The sequence below is a fragment of the Balaenoptera musculus genome, chromosome 4 (assembly GCF_009873245.2).
Source record: "Balaenoptera musculus isolate JJ_BM4_2016_0621 chromosome 4, mBalMus1.pri.v3, whole genome shotgun sequence".
NCBI lineage: Eukaryota > Metazoa > Chordata > Mammalia > Artiodactyla > Balaenopteridae > Balaenoptera > Balaenoptera musculus.
In genome coordinates, this window is record NC_045788.1 from 105,400,611 (window position 1) to 105,422,916 (window position 22,306).

Genomic DNA, 22,306 nt, shown 5'->3' on the forward strand with positions numbered 1-22,306 from the left:
GTTGTCATCAACTACCTGTCGTTGATTGGGGATGGGGATTGGGGATGTTGTCAGAGTACACAGTGTCTTCCCAAGAGAAGCTTATATGCTTGCCTGAGAGGAGAGCTATAGAAGTTCAATAAACTCATACTTAATTCTAACATGACTCTAATGGAGAACCACTCAAAGCATTAAAAGGCTTGTTTCAGGGGTCAGTGTATTTTGTATCAGCAAATTGTCTCTTCGGTAATGCTTTCCTATTTCCTGTATCACATATAGGCATGCATCTAAAAGAAACAGCTCGAATGAAGAAATCCATTTTAGAACTTGTCCCCAGGCAATTTCACATTGACTTTCAAATAAGCTACAAAGATTCTATACAAAATTTCTATATGGCCTGTGGAATTTACAGATACTTTTTATTCTCTTTCTGGCTGTCTAACTCTTCTCTTATTGTTCTATTTATCAACAATACAAGGTTTCACAAACAGTTGTCTGTGGCCAACATGTTCTGAATTCCTTGGCAAAAAGATGACCAAAAAAAGTCTTGCAAGAGACCGATGAGAAGCAAAATATGCCGTTTTTTGTTTGGTTACAGCCTGATAAACTGGGCATTTAATTTTTGTTGACCACAAGCATGTGTTATAATGCTTATTTTCATAGCTGCCTTGTTTGAGCAGTATCAGGTGACATCTAGCATCTTCACAATCATTGAAGCCCTATTTATGTTTGCTTGGATTGGACAGACGTTTCTGGATAATGTCAGAGAGTGAGCTTGTATTCGTGTCACATAGAAGTGAGATGAAAAATTACTGATGTCAGTGTAGAATTGATCTATATACACCATGTCTCATTCTTACTGAATATTTTCCAATATGTTTTGATTTAATGGGAAGATTGATTACTTAAACTAAATGGGCATTAAAATTACATTGTATTTCTGCAGTTCTGAAGTAAGTTTTAAAATTTTAGAGTTCTTAACTAACTCATAGTTTCAGGTAGAATGTTTGCTGTATTGGTGTTGTGTCCCTAATTAAGGTTTTATGGGTAAGCAGTGGATCCAGATTAGCTCTTCCTTTGGTTGGATTATCTATTTTCTGGATCGTAAAGCTGTCACTGCATAACCTAGAAACCTCTTTAAAGATGCATGTTTGGCTGTATTTGTTATCCAGCAGATGTCTGGATGGTTAGAATCTCTTGAGAGTATTTTAACTTGTGGTTTCAGTTACAATAAGTGATCCAGGCGTTTTTCTGGTCTTGCTCTTCTCCAGTTCTCGGAGAAAGTCTGTAGAAGAAATCACAGAGGGTATTTCATTTCACTCTTCCCCATTCCTTTTTTGCTTTATTCTTTGTCTCTGTCTTCAAAGTTACTTTTTATCTGCTTTGAAATTGAGGTCACTAACTTGGTGAGAGGTGTCTTCATGCCATATTGCACCTCCTGGTCCCCAGCTTCTCTCAGCCAAGAGGTTATCACACTGACACTGACATTTTGAACGTGGTAAATTGCTGCTGTGATCAAAAACTACCTAACTCTGTGATTTATATTATATATTTGTCCAAAAGGTCGGTTTTAGAATGGCTGGTCCAGGTTTGTAATTCCATATTCTTATGCTTAAAGTACTTGCCAATTTCCCTTCCAGCTGGGCATTTAAAGTGCACAAGTCTGAGGTAGTGGATATCGCTAAAGGCAAAGGCTGGAGAGTCTGTGCATGAGTTTGTGGTTTCGGAGGGAGGAGAGGTCTGAGAGGGCAGACAGACTAAGGGGGCTTGCCACCTGGGCCAGGAGCAGTGGGAAACACCTGGGCACTGAACTGCTAGTCACCTGCAATGTTGGCCACAGGTGTGTGGGTGCCATGCTTCTTACAATAATGCAGTAAATTATGGTCTACCGGTAACGTCAGGTTCAGAGAGCTTTAAAGTTCTTCTACTCCTCTTTTGAATCTGAATTAAAGATATTTCGGCAGGTTCAGACAGTTTTCACCTCATTGTTTCTGACAGTGTGGAGATTTTAAGCCAATTCTAAATGTACCCCGAGAAAATGTCTCTATACACTGAAAACCCTCCCTCTGCTAATCAGTTATTACTCGGTCATAGTTAGGTATCTTTTATTATCGTTTTAGTATGTAAAAGTTGTAACGATAAGTGAATAATTGTAATTTAAGTGTCATAATAAATTTAATCCTTGGTCTGGTTCAAGAATGCATCTTGTTTGTGATGACTTTTAAAAGAATTATTGTCCAAAATTTAAGTACTAAGTATGGAGGTACTTAGTGCTCATCAAATTGGCCAAAAATACAATACATGAGAAAAAATGCTAATATACCTAATATACAAAAAGCATTTAGAGATCAATGAGGAAATTACTTTCTTAAAAGCATAGAAAATAGGCCAAAGATAAAACACAGAGGAAGAAATGCCATAATCTCAATAATGTTCAGCTTCATTAATATTGAAAGAAATGTAAATTGAAATGATTGGATACTTTTAATCTATAATAATGATAATAATAGTAAAAATATGAATATTGGTACAAACTTTCTGAAACACACCCCTCACGATGAAATATGTAAGCATAAATGTGGGTATATGCTTGGGTTCAGCAATTATACAAACATATTTTCAGGAATTTTTCTTATCTACCAAAATATTCACATAAGTAACAAATATATTTTTACACACGTGTGTGTGTATCCAAATGCTGCATATCTATAGAGTACTGGGTAATTTATGGTATAGGGAAGAATGAATATTGTGTAGCCCTTCAAAAGGGTTGATCTACATATACTGACATGAAATGGTTTTCCAAGATAATATTGCTGGTGAAATAAGCATGTTGTAGCACAGGATAAACAGAGGTGTATGCATGTACATCTGAAGTATACTCAGCAAGTTGTGTGATGACAGGGTACATTACGTAGAACTTTTACTTTTGAAATACTTTGTAACTTGATTTTTAAACAAGAAATCTATGATGTTTTAAAGTTTAAAAAAACAAAGATGTTTTAAAAACAAATAAAGGGAGGTCTCCATGGTGAGTAAACATGATCTATCTTGATATTCACCTGAAATGAAATCATAGTTCCCAAATTGGATAGCCCTCACTCTTATTTTTTTTCCCTTCATTAGTGTTAAGGTGTTACCCCCATGTAGATCTTATTTAGAAATTCTTAACTAACATTTAAACTGATTGCTCCGGGCCTCAGACAAACAAATGCAGTTGTATGATCATTAGCAGTGATAATTTTATAAAGTAGGAGAAGATAATATGACTGTCTCTCACATCACATAGTTTGTGATCATTTGACAGTATGTCAGTGTTAGATGTCAGGTTGTTGGTGAAGGTTGGATATTTTGATATAGCATCCAATACAGTGTTGTATATATTTATATTTGTAATAATTATAGCTTTTCTTTATTAAAGCAAAGATGAAGCAGGGATTCATTTTTTTTTTAATGTAGAAATAAGCTACCAGCTTCTTTTAGTCTAATAGCAAGCATTCTGATCCACAAAGTTTTTCTAGACTCTTAATATCTATGAAACGAAAAGTTCATTTAAGTATTTTCTTTACTTTTCAGTCATAAAATATTCTACCTGCACATCCAGGTTTTATGTTCCTATTTTTCTTCTTCTCTTTTTATCAACAGCATGTTCACCAGTGCATGGTTACCACATTACTTCTTTTATCTCCAGCAATAAAATTAATTGGAAGCATATTCAACTTACTTATGAGCGATAGTCAATGATGTTGTCAAGTGATTATGCCTCCTTAGAAGTAGGATATGCTTTTCTAGTGGATATGACTCTGATAATCACATAGTCCCTAAAACTCAGGTGTGCTGGAGTGTAACATTTTCAGTAAGCCAATTTATTATTTATTTCTGCCACATAACAGAAAATTTAACTTCATCAAATTTTTTTTAATTTACTTTATTCAAGTATAGCTGATTTACAGTGTTGTGTTAATTTCTGCTGTACAGCAAAATGATTCAGTTATACATATATTTTTTATACATTGTTTCTCATATTCTTTTCCATTATGGTTTATCATAGGATATTGAATATAGTTCCCTGTGCTGTACAGTAATTTCATCAATTCTGAGTATTCATAGTCCAGCCCAATGATATCTTCATTGCTCAGTTTTTTAAAACACTGTCCCACTTAGAGTTGAAACCTCTTCTCAGATGCTTCCCTCACGCTCTCCCTAGGGATTGCTTCACATTGCATCACGTTGTTTGTCACATTGTGAACATTGTTGATTGAGAGGTTGCTCTCTGCTCTTGGCCGTGTCATTTCATTCCTATCTTGGCCTTTGTTTGCAAGCTTCTCCCCTCCCCCCACTGTTTCTCTGTGCATTCTCCATACTGTGCTCCCCCGACAGTGACTAATTACTTCGAGTTCAGCTTCCTAATATTGGTGATCATCCCTCCAAGGTGCTCAGCTGGGGTGGCTCGTGCCATTTCTTCTGCCATGGGGTACCCACATCTTCTGCCATGGGATACCCACATCTTCTTCCATGGGGTACCCACTACTATGGAATGTAGTAGCAGGCCTGCCAGAAATCTCTCTGAACTAACTTCTGTATCATTGTTGCAGGGGCCCATGGGAACTTTAAGATCTTTTCATCAGACACGTTGGAGTTGAAGGAAACTAGGGAGGGGGAAGTTTCTAGGCTTTCTATGCTTAGACACACCCTGCTGCCATCTCTACTTCCTTATTCCCAGAGCCTTTTGCAAGAGATGAATCTGTGAAGCAACAGCCTCCCAAAAATCTCAGCTAGAAAATGAGAAAATGAGTTATGATGCCTTGATATATAGTCAGATTCTTCGAATTTTAAAGGGAAGTCCTATTATGATCTTCTGTGACCAAGACTTCTCTCCTGCTACTAATTATTCTATATTTCTTTCTTATGTTCGTCCTTCCTTTGTTCTATTCCTGGGTCTGGGTTTTTTTTTCCCCTTTTCTTTTGGTGGTCAGATTGTGGTGGTGGTGTTGGAACTGAAGGGAGGAACTGGGTCTGTGGGCTTGCATTTCCTTTCAGGCTTTTCTCCTAACTCCATCCCAGACTCAAACTCTGAAGCCAACAATGTGATGTCTTTGTTCTTTGGTCCCATTTCTGACAACCACCTCATGAGTCAAATGGCCACCCTATGTCTTCAGTGTTCACACTGGGGAGGTCTGTGGGGGGCAGGGAGGAGTGGTTATATTAAAGACACATATCAAAAAAACACATCAGTTAATAAAACATGTCCATTACACGATTGGAGTAGTCTTCAGCTGAAGTATAACAAACTAATTACTGTGTAATCATTTGCTGTGTCTTGGGTAAAGCTTTTCAAATGTATAGTTTAAAAAAACACAATAGGAGAGCTATTTTGTTAACACTGGTATCAGTTCTGTTAAATCAGGGTGTTTCTAAACAGTGCAAAAAGGAATAAAGCAGAAACTAACACACCATTGTAAAGCAATTATACTCCAATAAAGGTGTTAAAAAAATGTATTGACTTTTCTTCGAATTAATTTAATGAAAGGATTTTGACTCAGGGAGTTGCAGGAGTATAGGCTAGTGTCACAGCCTACAGACAATATAGTCCACATAGGGGGAGCCATATTCATTGTGGTTAAGACCATTGTCTCCGATATCAGACCACCTATTTTCAGTCCTGGCTCTACCACTTAATAGTTAACATAACCTCTCTTACTCTCAGTTTTCTCATTTGTAAAATGGATATATATATATATATTTAGCATGGTTGGAAGCATTAACTGAGATATTTCACATAAAGCAGCACAATGTCTGGCATATTCAGCCCTAAGAAAGTGTTTGCTAACATTATTGTTATGATGTTTATTTTCCTTTCATGGAAAGTCTCACAGACTAAACAATAAAACTAAAACTGAGTTACTAACATCAAGAGAAAAACATGGGTGATTTCAGCTAGCCAGTGGGCAGATTTCAGAATGTGTTATAAACTAATTGCATATAGGTTTGAGTTGAGGAATTGAGAAGGCAAAAAAAAGCCTGAATAGGAACAAAATAATAGCAGAGTTGATTTTGTGTTCTGGTGAGAAAATTTGGGGGAACCCCAAGTAACTGTAGATCATGTAAGGATCATGGATTAAAGATATATATAGACCACATAAGGATCATGGGTTAATGACTTTGTCCCCTTTCACCCTTACTTGGAAAACTAAGTGTACTGGCTGATTCTTAAATATTCTGATCTTCCTTCAACAAGTGTTTAACAAGAAAGATCATAGTCCTGCTTTCCTGTTACAACTTACTAGTAGTAGGGTCTTTTGCCTGTGGTTGTTCATTTTCTTGTGCTTTACTTACACCTATTTTGAAATTTACAGGTATAGATACCTAGTAATCAAAGTAAAAATTTTATATATGTCCCATCACTAAGAAGAAGCTAAGCCAAAAGGACAACATTAGCTATTTAATATGTTTCAGGGCGTAGATGAATTGATTTTTTTTAAGGTTTGCTTTGGAGTAATGCAAAGTTTTAGAAACAAAACAATTGAAGAGACGAAGTTATAATGAAAGTTATTCCAACCAGTTATTCTGGTTAGAATATTTAGGGCTCTGTTAAGTAATGTAATCCTTGTCCACAGAAAAAGGCTAACATGCTTTTGAGGGAGTCATCTGTCTTTGCAAGGCAAACTAAGGATTGCTTTTATTTAAGAAGAAAAAAAGACACTCAAACCACTTGATGATTCCAACACTATTCATGACTTGCAGTGCTGACATTCTATAGATTGATGTAGTCTTCAAGTGTGGAAAATACTGAGTCATACAGAAGATGAGACGTTTTAATAATGAAAAAAATATTTATGCAGTCAGCAGATTGTCAGTTAAGGTGGTTTAGATTATAAAAGTCACCCAACGGAGACTTTGTCAGGTTGCAAATTATTCTGACCACAAAATTATTTGAAAATGAATAAAGCAAACTTAGAATGAATTGGTACATCCCAGATCCTTTTATTTCTTCTTCCTGCTTCTCTTTATCCTTCTCTTCTTCTTTTGAAATGGGAAAGGAAAACTATTGACTCTGTATCTAAACATAATGCTAGTATACATGAGAAAAAACTTAAGATGGAGCTAATCTTTTGGCATTCTAGAAGCGCTGCTTTTTCCCAGGATACAAACGCTATAAACCAGAGATTGTGCCTTGTGTTTCTATGAGGTGCTTCTCTGACTCCTTTTATTTGTTCTTCCTCCCTTTATATAATCTGTTTTGTAGATTGTCTTAATGTCTCCTATCAATGACTGACTAATTGTATCTGTTTTATAATGACACACATTGTTTTATAAAGTTCTTTAACAAGTTGAAGGACAAGCAATGAAATCACTACAGCTGTTTTAGTGACAGTTACATTGAAAACCATACTGGCTCATTTAACCATTCAATTTCTGACATCCAGCCCAGACCTAAAACAGGTTTAGGTTAAAAAATCAAGAAGACAGCCTGGGATCCTAGCACCCACATAACAGCAGTCACACTGCATTTCTACTCATTTATTTAATAGCCTTCTCTTCATGTTTAGGTATTTGGTTTTAAACAACTTAAGAGCAACCATTATTTGGAGTCTTCACTCTTCCAAACAATTATGCCTCAGGACAAAAATAAAGTGATTCAAGTGAGTGTAAGCTGAAGATGGTGTGCTAATTGCCCACATCAGAAATTAGTCAATTGACTACATTAGAACCAAATCAGAGTCATATTTTCGGTTTCCTCTTTGATATACTTCATCCTAATCATTCTAGCTTTGAGTTGGAATTCATACATGTTCACATATTTTCCTTTTGTACTCCAATTTTTAAACTTATCTGTAAATTTCATTTTCTGGCTTTGAGATATGGATTTTTATAAGCCACCTTAAATAGTTTCTGAAAGAAAAGGCAATAAAAATCAGTAAATTTAGCCACTACCTTAGTCCAAAACTGTCATTTGATGATTGCTGAAAAGTATGAACTGAAGCGCTGCCTAAATGCCCAAAGACAGGTTATATCATTTTCCCCCATATCAGTTCCTTTTGGGATTAGAAGGAAGAAATCTTCATTTATATTATTTTATTTATTATTCACACCTACTGTAGTAAGATAAAACCATAGTAAAGAATGTGTACCATGCAAATAACACCGCTCTAGAGTTTTTTTGTCACTTACTGTGTTGGTTGGCTTTTTGAAAATTGTAAGCTCAATTGTCTTTTTGGTTTCTATACATAGTGCATTGTAGATTATGCCCATTTTTGAGTGCTACGTATATTGATTCTTTTCTATTTCTCATTGTCACCTTTTCTAGGTCTACAGCATCAAGACAAGAGTAAGGACTCACCATGGTACTGAAACACACAGTATTAGCAAGTTAGATTGAAGCGTGAATCCATGGGCCCACTGGGAAAAGATGCTGCCAGGGTTTGTCATTCTGCAGTGGGACACAGTAGACATGGAAGGAAAAGAGGAAGTGTTATCCAGCTGACTTTGGTTTGGAGCCTTTTCTTGAGAAAGCAGAGTGGGTCATAGACATTGAAGAAAAGCATTTTTGTTTATTTTTTCCCTCATCTGAGCCTTTGCCAACTGTGCAACTCTCTTTTATTTTTTGTCTTGCTTTTAACAATACATGGTTTAATTTTTGTTTCAGTTCGACACTTTTTTTGAGTTTTTTTTTTTTCTTTTTGAACCAACCACCTTGTCAGGAAAAGATGAACCACAAAAAAAATGATCATTCTTTCAGGAATAAAATTTTGTAGCTCTATGTGCATCTATTTTTGTAAAAATACAGAAAGTTTGATTTAGCATCGATGGGCTATTTTTGAGGGATGTGTTTTTTTTTTAATATTGTAAAAATTGTTAAGTTCTGTTTAAAGAACTTGCTCTCAGAGAAGCACTGGCAAAAATGTTTAAAATGCTTGGCTTTAAGATGTCTGTGATACGCTCTGTGCTTTCTAGGTTACCTCAAATGTTTGATAGTTTCTCCTTTTTACAAAAGTAGCACCATAGCCAAGCCAATATGGTATTGTTTTACATTAAATCTCAGTGAAGATTTAATTCCATGCTAGCTCACTTAGCTCTGAGTTATATGTAAAGCTTGAAAAGGAAGTTTTTTAATGATCACACTAAAGAAAGGCTATTTCATTACTTTGATTTCTCCCAAAGACTGCTTGGAGGTTGACTGAGAAGAAAGTTGGCATAAACTTTCAATCAGATGGAGAGTTTGCCTAGAGTATATAATTATCTTTCTCGTCCATCTGACTTTGAAAAATGGAACCAGAATTTATATCCAACTACTGGAAAAAGAACACATTTAATCATGCTAACTTTGAGTGCCAGTGACTTATTTTTCTTGTTTATAATTATTCATTCATGGCAATTTTTTGCCATATTTTAAGTGAATTTTTTTTTCCTGAAGATAGTTTGAAGGGATAATATTTGGGAAGGTACTAGACGCATCACAAAGCCTTTAATTCAATGGCTGTTCCTGAGAGTGTTACCCATCATTTTAAATTGAAAAATAATGTATTGCATATGTAATATTTTAAATCAGTTTTTGCGTCTTTTTTGTCTGTTTAACTCTGGTTTTGGTTGATTTAGTTCTTTTTAATAAAAAATGGGGGCAAGATAAATTTAAATTGGGATTTATACTACAATTACTGAAATTAGGTTAATAAATTGACAACTTATTATTTGAAATTTATTACTGAGGACTCAGGATTCAACTTGACATGGCCCTCAGGATCTAAATAAGAAAAAGTTGGGATTATCATTAAAATGCTATTAGGAAAAGATTAGGTTTATAAAGGTAGCCGTTATTGGTATTTTAAGGACTTTCAATGTAAAGTCCATTCTTTCTTTCATTTGCTTCCAGAGATGGCTCATATTAAAAAGGTAGTATTATATAGAAGTTTTAGATTGTTAAAAATGTTTCTCAAATTTTTCCCATCCCTGTCCTCACCCATGTGAAATTAAATGTTTAGTGAAATACATTTTCCATCTTAAATAGTGTATCTCATATGTGTGAACATTTTAGATATAAGAACAACATAGTCTCTGCTTAGCTAGGCAGAGTTCTCACAGATAATTTTCAAATATTTCCCTTAACTCTATTTTTATGCCATAGTCTTCTTTCCTGGTACATCTTATGAGTTATAAATCTATACACTCTCTTGTATTTTCATCACTATATTGCTTCTTAACCAGACTCCTCTTAACACAGTGTGCACATTTAACCTAATGTGAGGTCCAAACGTAAGGAATCTTCCACTTACTAATGATATGAACTTAGATTTCTAGGGAGTGGCTTGGTTAAATTATCTACATTTTGATCTACAATTTGATTTGATACAATTATCTGTAATTTGCCTAAATCTGTGTAGCACAAGGTTGAATGAATCTATAAAATTTGTTTTACTTTGTGTCCTCCTGAATTCTCAAAGACCAGTGTTCAGTAGCTCCCATGGGATGACTCACTGGGGATATTTATTTTCCTCCTCTTCCCTTGGAACCTGTTAACTTCCTTTGCAGTTTCTCTTAGAACAGGGTTGTACTCCAACTCATTCAGATCGTTTAATTGGATTTTCCCAGTTATGAGAAGAAACGTATTGACTTTCTGCCTGTTTCCTTACTCTCCACTGAATTGAATTTAAGGCAAGAGAGCTGACAATTAGATAGCTTCACCCTGAAATTAGGGTGACACTCTGCCCTGTGTCACTCCTGCTAACTATCTGATAAAACATTCCTTGGCTCTGAGGACCCAAGAAAAGTTGGGGATCTGAATTCTGCTGTACACAGGAGAGATTTGTGAGTGAGATCCCCCATTGAGAACAGGCCCAGGTGTCGCTGGCACATCGCAGGGACTGGATCCTTGCATATACAAGGAGTGGATCAAAATGTGAGTCAAAAAAGATGAGTGCCTGTCTCTGTAATTGTCTCACATCCCATTGCTATAATCATATTACTATTATCACCAAAGTCACAAAAGAGGATGAGTTGTAATTTAGTATGATTCTGAGTTTAAGTTTAAAATGCTGTCACTCTCTGGGTTGGTTTTCTCGCACCAAAATGATACTGTTAATTTTGGAGGCTTCCAGACTGCTTTATTGAGGGCTACCATCTCCCTCCCCAATTTCATTTGGAACCACTCCACCTTTGGTTATTTTATAAATTAGGCTTTATTCAAGCTTTCTAAAGATCTGTGAGCTAGACCCTAGAAAATCATCTCATTGATTTGCCATCGAATCTATGCTTCAACCACTAAACTATCATGAACTAAGAAACAACAAAATAGTGATTAGGTAGATCTTTACCGGTTATTTGGTTCCTCACTGTTTATTTGAAAAGCATCTCTAAATGTAAAAATCAATGCTTCGTCTTAAGGTTAACCGTCCCCTCCTAACTTTCCCCTTTAGCTTTTTTCCTCTCTCTTTCCTCTTAAAGTTATTTACATCACTATTTTAAGCAAAAATGGCCGATATTGCTCTACATTTTGCAAATGATAACAAGTGGTTTGCAAATAATTGAGAAATTAATTTCTTCAATGTTGTAAAAACCTTTTTTTTAAAAAAAATTCTAGGCACGGGCATAAACTGTGCCCTTGAGGAGCTCGTTATTCATTATACAAATGGCAATCGAAACTATATTTTTAGAAACTGCATTCTATCCCTTACTGAGTGTCCCTTGGTTATGTAATGTTTGCCAAATTAAGTCAATGGGACAATGGTACTAAGAGGTAGAAAAGGCTAGTATTTATGTTACAGATCGACTAGAGGATAAATAGAGAAGCAGAATTAATTAATGAAAAAAAACCCAACAACATTGGCTTGGACATTAGGTCATTTTCTGTTCTGGTTTAGCCATAATTAGATGTGTGTTTTGGTGCTTCATTTATTTATCTCATGAGTAAAGTGGGATAATAATACCTAACTGGCAGGCTGGAAATCATATATATATACTCAATCATCTGGCTCATAGTAGACATTCAATAAATGACAGATACCACAAATACCTATCAGCTGAGTGAGTCATAAAATTGAGCTCCCAAACATCACTTCTGTTTACTTTCCACACCCATTTCTGTAGCAATCAAATAGATATGACTGTGCTTTTCTGTAAGAAATTGTTGCAAGAGAATCTTTGCCTTCTACTAGATGTTGAAGATAAAACGTAAATTTCTAAATTATCTCTATTTTAGTGTGCTGTTTATGAAGGAAAATAAATTAACCTTTTAGTGGTATGTAGACCCAACTCTGAGTTTTCTTACATGTTCCAAACTTTTATTCATCCAGGACCCCGTGTATTATTGTCCCCAAAATTAAAGTGACATTTTCATGAAATCACCAAAGTTTTAATTTTTTCATTATATTTTGGGCTTCCTTAGCACCTAGAATAAAAACATCTCTTTTGAAGTTATCCCATTTTTTTTTTACTTGACTTGGAGAAAAAATTGCAAAATATGGTGGAAAAAACGTTCTGCATGAAAAGAGGAGGAAAAAAACCCCAACCCTTTATGATCTCAGTCAGCAGACTTATTCTACTTGAGAAAAAAAGAAACAACTTCATTGGAAGCAGATGTTGACACTGTGTCAGTTATTGAAGATGGAAAGGGTTCACTTGAGCCATTGTGGTTACAAAGGGGCATCGATGGCTGTTAAAATTCCTGTGATTGAGCATCTTCACAGCAGACAGGACAGCAGAAAAGCTGAAACTATGAGACCAAGACTGAAATCAGCCTGCCAATTTTAATGTACAGGACCCTAAGGACTCAGTTGTTTTTTTTTCCTCCTTCAGGATAAAAGACATATCTTTCAAAAAATTTAAGGTGGTTTGAGAGAGAAATTAAAATGTATTCTCTAAAAACATGGCCCTAGAATCCTTTAAATCTATTATTAAACATTAAAACTATTATTTAAGTCATTTTAGAAAAATCAGGGTAAAAATTTAGTTTAATAATATATGTTGAAGAAACAGACTCACAGACATAGAGAACAGAGTTGTGGTTGCCAAGGGAGAGGTAGGGTGGGAGGAGGAAGGATTGGGAGTTTGGGATTAGCAGATGCAAACTAGTATATATAGAGTGGATAAACAACAAGGTCCTACTGTATAGCACAGGGAAGTATATTCAATATCCTGTGATAAACCATAATGGAAAAGAACATGAAAAAGAATATATATATGTATAACTGAGTCACTTTGCTGTACCACAGAAATTAACACAACATTGTAAATCAACTATACTTCAATAAAATAAAAAAAAATAATGTATGTTGAAGAAGGATATGTAAACTACACACAAATGGAAAGTGGGGAACAGGTGAGGCCTGCAAGGGAACCTCAGTTCTAATAGCTTCAAAATGTTAATTAATTTTAAAAAAAAAGTTAATTAATTGATAACTTGGTCATGGAGATTGGGCACAGAACAGACTTTCAGAATCTTCAGTGGGTTTTTTTCTTTTAGTGCTCGCTGGGAATTTCCCTCTATACACTTTCCAAAGTATAGAAATAGTCATTATAGTTAAAATATCATAATTTTCTTATTCCTTTTATTGTCCATTGTGTTTTTTTGTCTGTTTGAAAAATATTTTTATAGTTTCAGATAATTGATCAAACTAATGTTCTCTTGAAAATGCCAATTCATTTGATCCAATACAATTATCTAAATCTTCTTTTAAAGTTTCAAGAAATGATAATTGAGTTAAGTGTAATTTACCAATTCTTTTGTGTAAATAAACAATGACACGTAGAAAATGCCGCGTTATCATCGATTAGCTTCCTTGTTAACAATTTCTGGACTACTAAATTTTGCCCTAAGAATAACTCTTTTAGAATACAAGATTCTTTCATTAGTTTTTTTTGGTATATGCATAAGATGTGAAGTTTTCTAATGATATCTCTTACTGATAAGAGATACTGATAGAGGTGTACATTTTTTTCTATGCTGTGGCTAGGGCAAAAATTAATGATTATTTACACACTTGATTTCATTTCGTAGACTATTTGCAATCTTGGATATTGTATCTGATTTAAAATTACTATTCCATACATTTTTCTGGATATGCAATATGGGGAAGGCTCTTCATGTGAATTCTTTGTATTTTAAAGTGCATATATTGAAAGGGAAAACATAGATTCAATTTGTTTTCATCACATAAATCTAGATAAGGTGAAAGCTTTTATAAAAAAAAATACATAGTATGGTGAACTTTATATTTGTCACTTGATTAAGTGAACTGAAAACTTGTAATATAAATGTTATCTTACAACCCTGAAATACAAAAAAATTCCAGATTTATTAGTTTTGTGGGCACTTTTATGCTATCTTCATTTTACATGTCCAGAAAGAGAAATTAACTAATCTTAGCTCTGTTGTCATTCTTAATTTACAAAATATATGTAATTCATAAAACTTTTCGCTTCACAAGCTAATTATAAAATCATATTTTTTGTTGTTGTTTTTCATGGGGTTGGAGGAAGAGACATTTTTGTATTTCTATTCACTCTTCAAATGCAGGTCTCATAACTATATGTTGATGATATGAGATGATGGAGGACTTTGTAATAAAAACAAATGTCAACTTCAATTTTTTCAATAAATAACTTAATGTGAACTTAATGTTTATATTTTAATGTAGCAATTTGGTTTTGTCTGCATTTCTTGACAATTAACTAAAGCTCTCTCTTTTCTTCTTATTCAATTAAGCAAATTACAAATATCTTTAGAAATTAAACCACCTTAGTTTTTCTTAATGAGGTTAATTTCTACAGCCAAGGGATTTATATGTCATAGTGAGGATTGTATGGTTACAAAACAAGTGTTTATAATAGAAGAGCAAGTGAAATGCGCTATGAGGCTTGTGAATTTTTTAGCACAACACTTCTGAAGTTATCAATTAACTCTTTGGGAGAGGTGTATTTTGTTGTTTTGCTTTTACATTTGTTGATATGGAGCTTCTGTAAGTAGTGTGGAAGAACAAACAAAACTTTCCTGACAATTCATTGACATTGAAGAAGTGCACCTGGAAAGGAGAAGTCCAAGACCTTATTTTTAAAGGAAGCTGGAGTTTCTCTACAGGGGCCTTCTATTTTCTTATTAAATGAATTTGTAATGTGAAAATGCAAAGCCTGGAAATCAGCATTTCGATTAGTAGACCTTCATCATCACAGGTGAAATAATGTGGCACAGCCTTCTCAACTGTCTGCCGTATTTAGACTAGACAAGTGTAATGAGTTTTCTATGTTGCTGTAAAAAGTTACCACAATCTTAATGGCTAAAAACAACACAAATTTACGATCTTATGGCTCTATAAATCAAATATCCAGCACGCGTCTCGGTGGGCTATAATCAAACTGTCAGCTGCATTCTTTCTGGATATAAGGGAGAATCTGTTCCTTTGGTGTTTCCAGCTTCTACAGTCCGTGGCTAATGGCCTCCTTCCTTCCTCCATCGTCAAAGCCAACAACGGCTGGTCAAATCCTTCTCACATGGGATCACTCTGACCCTCTCTTTTACAAGTTTTAAGGACCTTTGTAATTGCATTGGATAATCTCTCCATCTGAAGGTTCTTAATTTTTAAAAAGTCCTTAAATGTAAGGTAACATATTCACAGGTTCTGGGGGTTAGGAAGTGAACATTTTGAGTGGGCATTATTCAACCTACCACAATTACTATTAGATTTCAGTTAATTTTTATCAGCCTTTTAATCTAAGAGGGTTTACTATATCACTGGAACTAGCAAGGCGTGTTCCATGTTTGCAATGGTCATCTGTGTAGGATTCATCTACAGTCACTTAAATCATTTGCATATAAAGGAAATTCTTGTTGCTATTTCAAACATTTATGTGGTTATTATAGTGTCTTCGAATCCAAAGGGTTATGTTGTCTTTATGTCAGACAGGCACTCAGGGGGGTGGTGAGCAGGACATCTGGTACAGATTCTTCCTAGCTGAAGTGTGTTTTCTCTGGGGACAATCAACTACCATTTAATTGTTTTGCTTCCTTTTTTGGGAATATATGCCCATCCTGTGATGTCCTAAGTCTCCAAGCATCTCATTTGACCTGCTTATACACATTTGACTAAATATCCATATATGACTACATTGACTACATTGGTAAAGCTTTTACATTTCTGTCCAGATTGAATCCTTACATCTGTTATCAGTTAAGCAGGGGAAAAACTATTATGGAAAGCAAACATGTTTTGATACATTTAATGTGTAAAGTAGGTACCTAGACTCTAGAATGCTGTTGATCAATAAATGAACTAGAATCTCTTGAAACAACACTTAAGCCCGTTTTACTTTTCATACCAAGTTTGGCTGTGGCTGAATGAAGAACACCAGCATTGATCTTTGCTTTGCACTTGTACGAAAGACTATTTGCAGGAAGCCAAATATAGCAACAGAGGATTTAATATCTTGCCAAAAAATACAAAATCTGTTCCCCTTTAAGCACAACACTCTATCCTTTTCTTGTGGATCTTGCTAAAAGGAAAATATAGCTTTAAACTACCCCATTCCTTCTGCTGGAAGTTCCCTAATCTTTTTCAAATGGGCTATGTGTGGTTTTGTGGAGCTTTATGTTTCCAAAAGAAAATGGCTATATGAGAAATCCATCCAGTGTTAGCATTTTTCATAAAAAAATCTCAACTCCTAAATCAAAGATGAGAGTCAGCAGTAACTAAGAAAATCACACTTTGGTGGGTTCAGGACTAACCAAGGATCACTGGGTGATGTTTTGTCTTTTGTTTTGTATTGAAGCAAAAGTAATGACAAAAAATTGGCTTCAACCAACCAGGTGTGTTTTTTTTGCCTTAGAATGTGGGTGTTTCACTCTGACTGTTGTCTGATGGGTAGATGGACTAGTCCAGATTTCTCTATAACGTGGGTAATGACAGTGACTCTTCTGTCTCTTATGTTGTATATACAGAATTTTGAAAGCAGTTTTGCAAACATGACCAAGAAAATAACCCTTTCACAGTGACAGCTTTACCAGACATCTCTGTGTGGGATTTTAAAACAAACACAAGGCTGTTTGGAAATACTTGGTATATGTAAATATGCAAAACATGCTGACCAGTGCTAACAGCTGTAAGGTGTACTCCCTCATTCCTTGAGCAGAATATTTTGGTGGCAGTAGTGGTTATTTTTTCCATCTTTACTTGTCATTTCCCCCTTTTGTCTCCACCCACTCACCCATCCACTATCTCCTCTGGAAACACCTACTTAACACCCTTCCCTCATTCCTCCACACTGCTTCCAAGAGAATCATTTCAGTAGATTCCCACTGGAAAAGGTGGGCGGTGCCTTGAAGGAATGTTTGAGTTGTACCACGTTGTAAAGGCTGAGCTTCGGGGAACTAGCTTGCACTTGCTCTGACACCAGCCCTGCACACAGCGCAGACGCTCCTCAGGCCAGATTCCATTAAGGCTTGTCATTGCGAGGGGAGGGAAAGTCCTCTTGAGAGTGGCCATCCTGCCATGAAGATTCCAAAGATCAGAGTAATCACTTTAAGTGTGTATTATCAGGTTCTTATCAAGGCACTCATCCATTTATGAAAATAAGCATATGCCTTTCTACCCAAAGCCTAAAAAGGAAGAGAGGACTCAAGAGAAGTTAAAAATATAAGTCACTTCTTACAGGATTTTGACAGGTTTCAAGAGGAGAAAAGATGGCAAACGTAAAAGGAGAAACCCTGGGTCCTAGGACCAGTTCCACAGGAAACTTGCTGATATCATTTAGTCCCAAATTTCCGAAGTTTCTCTATCGGTCAGATGAAGATCAAGTGAAATAAAAAGATGCAAACTGCTTTGAGAAAACAAAAAGTAGATACAAAGAGACAGGAAGGGATATGTACTAAAAGTCCTCTATATACCATGAACAATACATGAATTTATCTCAAGGAATTTTCACAAATAACATGTGGATAGCATTATTTGGGAGGCTGTTAGCAATATTTTAAAAATGGGGATTTGAGTTTTAGTGATGCTACTTAGAAGTTGTATGTCCTTGGACAATTTCCTTAAGCTTTTAAAATTTCATTGTGTTCATCCATAAGATGAAGATATTTAAAATAACTACTTCATAGAGTTATGAAGACTAGTAAAATATGCAAATAGTTTAACACTGGGTAAATACTATGATTTTTTATTAATCTTATTTTTCAGTAGTTTGAGTAATTGAGTAAATGATCAGGGAAGCTCTTGCCCAAGGGCCCTTGGCCACAAGTAAAAGTCAGGATTCAAGCCCCCAAATAGAATCTTAGAACACCACACTGTTCCCAAAGTTTTTGCTATTGTCACATCTGAATGTATTTGCCGTGAACATATTTTAATGATCTCTTAGCCAACTAGAATAAAAGAGACAGTAGGAGGAACTAAAAATAGCCAGAAAGGGGAAGATTCTTTAGAACAAGCTAGAGTAAGGTGGCTTTCACAAGCCAAATAGAGTTCAGACAGATTTTGCAACTGTAGATCATTATTTGTAACTTGGGGATACAGAATCAACGCATTCAACATATTCCTCTGGTCTGAAGGATCCTGGTTATTTTTCTACTCAGGTCAATCTCAAATCTCATTAAAATAGTGAATAATGGGTTGGAAGAATTATAGCTTCTTTCTGTTGACATCTTATCATAGTTTTCATCTGAAAATGTCAACTCACTAGCTCTTTAGGGATGAGCTCTCGTTTTCTCTGCTGAAACAATCAGTGTTACATTTTAAACCTGATTATTTTATAATTAGGTTAATGTTTATGAAGTATTCTCATTTCTCACACCCTGAGTGTGTGTTGGGGCAGGACTAATGGTAATGGAATAAATCATTTAAAAACACACAATATCTTAACTTGCAGGTTCTCTGTCAGAAAGCTAAGAAATTGCAAGATTGGGTTTTGACCTTTTTACTCTCTAATTGTCAGTTGTTTGATGTGGGAAAAAGTATTCTTCCTCATCAGTAAAAAAAGATATGGTAATCCCTGCATTGTAAAGTAGATATGTGGATTAAATGAGATAATGTATATATGCCTGTTAAACACTAGACTTCCTGGGAAGAGTATGATTTCCTGTATCAATTACTAACAGCCCCAGTTTACTAGGCACTTGTAAGAAGGACACAACAGTCACTCCATTGAATCCTCACACAACTTTCCAAGGTGGGTTTTTTAATTCCCACATTACAGATGAGAAAGCTGAGTTGTAGAGATTTTAGATCACTTGTCCAAAGCAGAATTAGGATTGAATGTTCAGTCTGTGTAACTTCAAAGCTCACTTCTTTTCCACTGCACCAGCTGGCTTCTCAATCTACTAAAAAATTAATATTGAGTGCCTATGGTTTGCTCACGTTCACATATAAAGTATAAGTAAGAAAGAGTATAAATGCCCTACTCTGGGTGATGGGATGTCTGGCTTCTAAACTGCTTATACCGCAGCTAGCTGTGGTCCCTGAACTAAATTACTGGGCAGCTAATTTCGTGACTGATACACCATGATGAGTAATCAAAAAGTCTAGTCGAATTTCTGCATCAGAAATCAGATGAACATAAACTTGTGCAAGAGGGAAGTAATTCCCATTTTCTTCTTCCTCCAAATCCCATAAAAACACAGCAGGAAGTGTATATATGTCGATGCTACTCTCACTTCGCCACCGCTTCCTCCTCCCCCGCACTGTGTCCTCAAGTTCATTCTCGATGTCTACGTCTTTATTCCTGCCCTGCCACTAGGTTTATCAATACCATTTTTTTTTTTTTTTTTTTTTTTTTAGATTCCGGAAGCACAACACAGGGAGATCAGCTTGGTGCTTTGCGACGACCTAGAGCGGTGGGATAGGAGGGTGGGAGGGAGGCTCAAGAGGGAGGGGATATGGGGATATATGTATGCATATGGCTGATTCACTTTGTTGTACAACAGAAACTAACACAGTATTGTGAAGCAATTATGCTCCAATAAAGATCTATTAAAAACAAAAACAAAAAACAGAGCAGGAGAAATCTCCCTCTCCCAGAACCCTAGAATTTGGGTGTGTTTGTGTGTACAACATAACATCTTTTCTTCTTCTCCATTTATGCTAAATGGAGGGTCAACCATATATGCTAAAAATACTAATACAAGGAAAACAAAGTGGTGATTTCAATGCCTAGGGGCTGTGGTCTTGAAGTCACGTGTGTGTTAAATCTTTTTCCCTTGACAATTGTCAGTGGACGTAGTGTCTGTACTGACTATTTGAAATAGGCCAAACTACCCTCCTATTAGGCAGTGCACATTCATGAAAACAAGTCTTAGGAATGCCAGCTTTTTCATGGAAATGTTCTTTGATGGAACCACTGCTCCTTGCTCTCTGTGGTACATCTGGGCCTGTGAAACTTCTGAACTCGTCTATTTCCTGGCCCCATGATGAGCCCCTTCGACTTGTCAACAGAATTCAACCCTTTCTGATGTTGATCTTTTTATTGCACTTCTCAGAAGAGGTTTTGACTTCTTTGGTTGTTCATAATAGGTCTTTCCTACCCCTGCCTGGCTCAGTTCTGGCTCCTGGAATGAGCCAGGATCAGGCTGTCCCGAAGCCAAAAAGGATTCTCTCCGGGAAGTTATTCACCCAAGGGCTGATCTACGATTTGTGGGACCTGAGACATAAAAGTTTGGGGGATAGGGGGCTTTTCAAGAAAAAGAAACAAAACGAATGCTAAATTATGTATGAAAGTGAATATTTATTTAGAATTAGAAATCACAACTAACAGATTTTGAGAGACTGAATACTATAACCACAAAACTTAGAAAAATCATGTAAATTTGTATTAACTACCTGCTTAAGACACAAGTATGGTATAACAGCACTCTTCAAACAACGTGCTTTTATTATCACATTTCAAACATGTTCCTTTTCCAGTACCTTCTTCTTATACTTGGTAGTGGAACCCTCATAGGACCTGTTCATAAAGTAACATGCTCTCAGCCCCTTTTGAAACAGCACAGTGAGGGGCTGAAGTATTCCTAGAAGCCATTACATTAGGATATGATTACTTATCTACCCCTGAAAATGTTTGAGAATGCTATAAATATATCCCACTCAATCCAAATCCAAACTGTGTATATCTACCAACTAAACTTTCCCTTAGCTTAATATCCACTACCCCATGCAGGGAAAGTGTAATAAGGACCATCTGAGTGAAAAAGAGAGTGCTCTGAAATGATTGTGGTTAAAATAGCTTATTTTTGAAATATTTGCAAAAACATATGTCAACATGAATGCTGGGACTCATCCCAGGGCTTGGGAAGGGGCCTTGAAGCTTTAGCCTCATTTGCTTCAGGGCAAATCTGTCTGTGTACATGCCACTTCAACGTGTCTCCGTGGTAAAGAGAAGTCCTACTTACAGGATATTGGTGTGTGGCTTTGCATTTTTTTCCAGTTATAATCTCCTTTGTTACTTAGCGTGTATCGTAGCTTCCTTTGTGCATCATTAAATGTGCATTCATGGCATCATTTGGAAGGGTTTCTCTCCATTCCAAACATAAAATGCTAATCTATCCTCTGCTGCTGTCTTTGGTTTATTTTCAGGCAAAGCTGTGATGTAAACACTTTCATGCCTCAGGTCTCCTGGGGATGGAGGCTCTGCTCACCTGTGGACAGGTGCTCACACCATGGATTGCCCCGTGAATCAAATGGGCCCTGAGGAGACAAGGGGGATAAAGGACTCGAGGACAAAGGGTAGCATTGGGTAGAATTCTGAGGGGAACCTTTTATACAACCCTGAAGCACCATGTGATTCTCTCCATGGCCGCATGTGCTCTAGGCGACAACACAGCCACGCCAATTCCAGGATGAGCTCAGACACTGGGAATTGGCCCATGGGAGCCCGAAGTTCTGGATGTTCCCTTCCCAAAGCTTCATGGCATGCAGAGGACTCCGGTGTGCTGTGTGACACCTCAAACTCAGTGCTGCTGAAAACGAGTCTGCTGGAACAACATAAGCAGCAGAATACTTGTTAAAGACGTCATTTCATGGGCCCCAGTGCGAACTTGCAGGATCATAGCTTCTTAGATTGGGGCCCCTTATCCTTAAGGGATTTTGCACGCACTTTAAAGCTTCAAAAGGAATGCTTAGCTAAGTGGTTCCCATCCATTAGGATCACATGAGGAGTATTGAGAAATAACATCACCTGTGCCTCCCCCTCAGAGCCCGTCTATTGATCTGGGTGGAAACATCAATGCTATTTTAATTAAGTGCTCCAGGTGATTCTAAGCTAAGGCCAGGATTAAGCATGAGGGCTACTGGGTATATCTGTGAGAGTTGCGTCCAGGCATTTGTCCAAGGGCGGGTAACAGAACCTGCTCTGCATG

The 22,306-nt window shown here is 36.2% G+C and overlaps 1 protein-coding gene across 5 annotated transcripts in view; it reads left to right on the forward strand.

The window, feature by feature from the left end:
• VGLL3 (vestigial like family member 3) overlaps positions 1-22,306 on the forward strand; it is a 55,463-nt gene that overhangs the window by 33,074 nt on the left and 83 nt on the right. For 4 of the 5 annotated variants that reach the window (XM_036850394.1, XM_036850393.1, XM_036850396.1 and 1 more), the window contains exon 4: positions 8,288-13,274. In XM_036850394.1, coding sequence (XP_036706289.1) covers positions 8,288-8,331 — 44 coding nt within the window. In that variant the 3' untranslated portion in view covers positions 8,332-13,274. Of the gene's footprint in view, positions 1-8,287; positions 13,275-22,306 lie in introns of those variants that run through there. The other variant, XR_005019694.1, reaches the window with a different exon arrangement.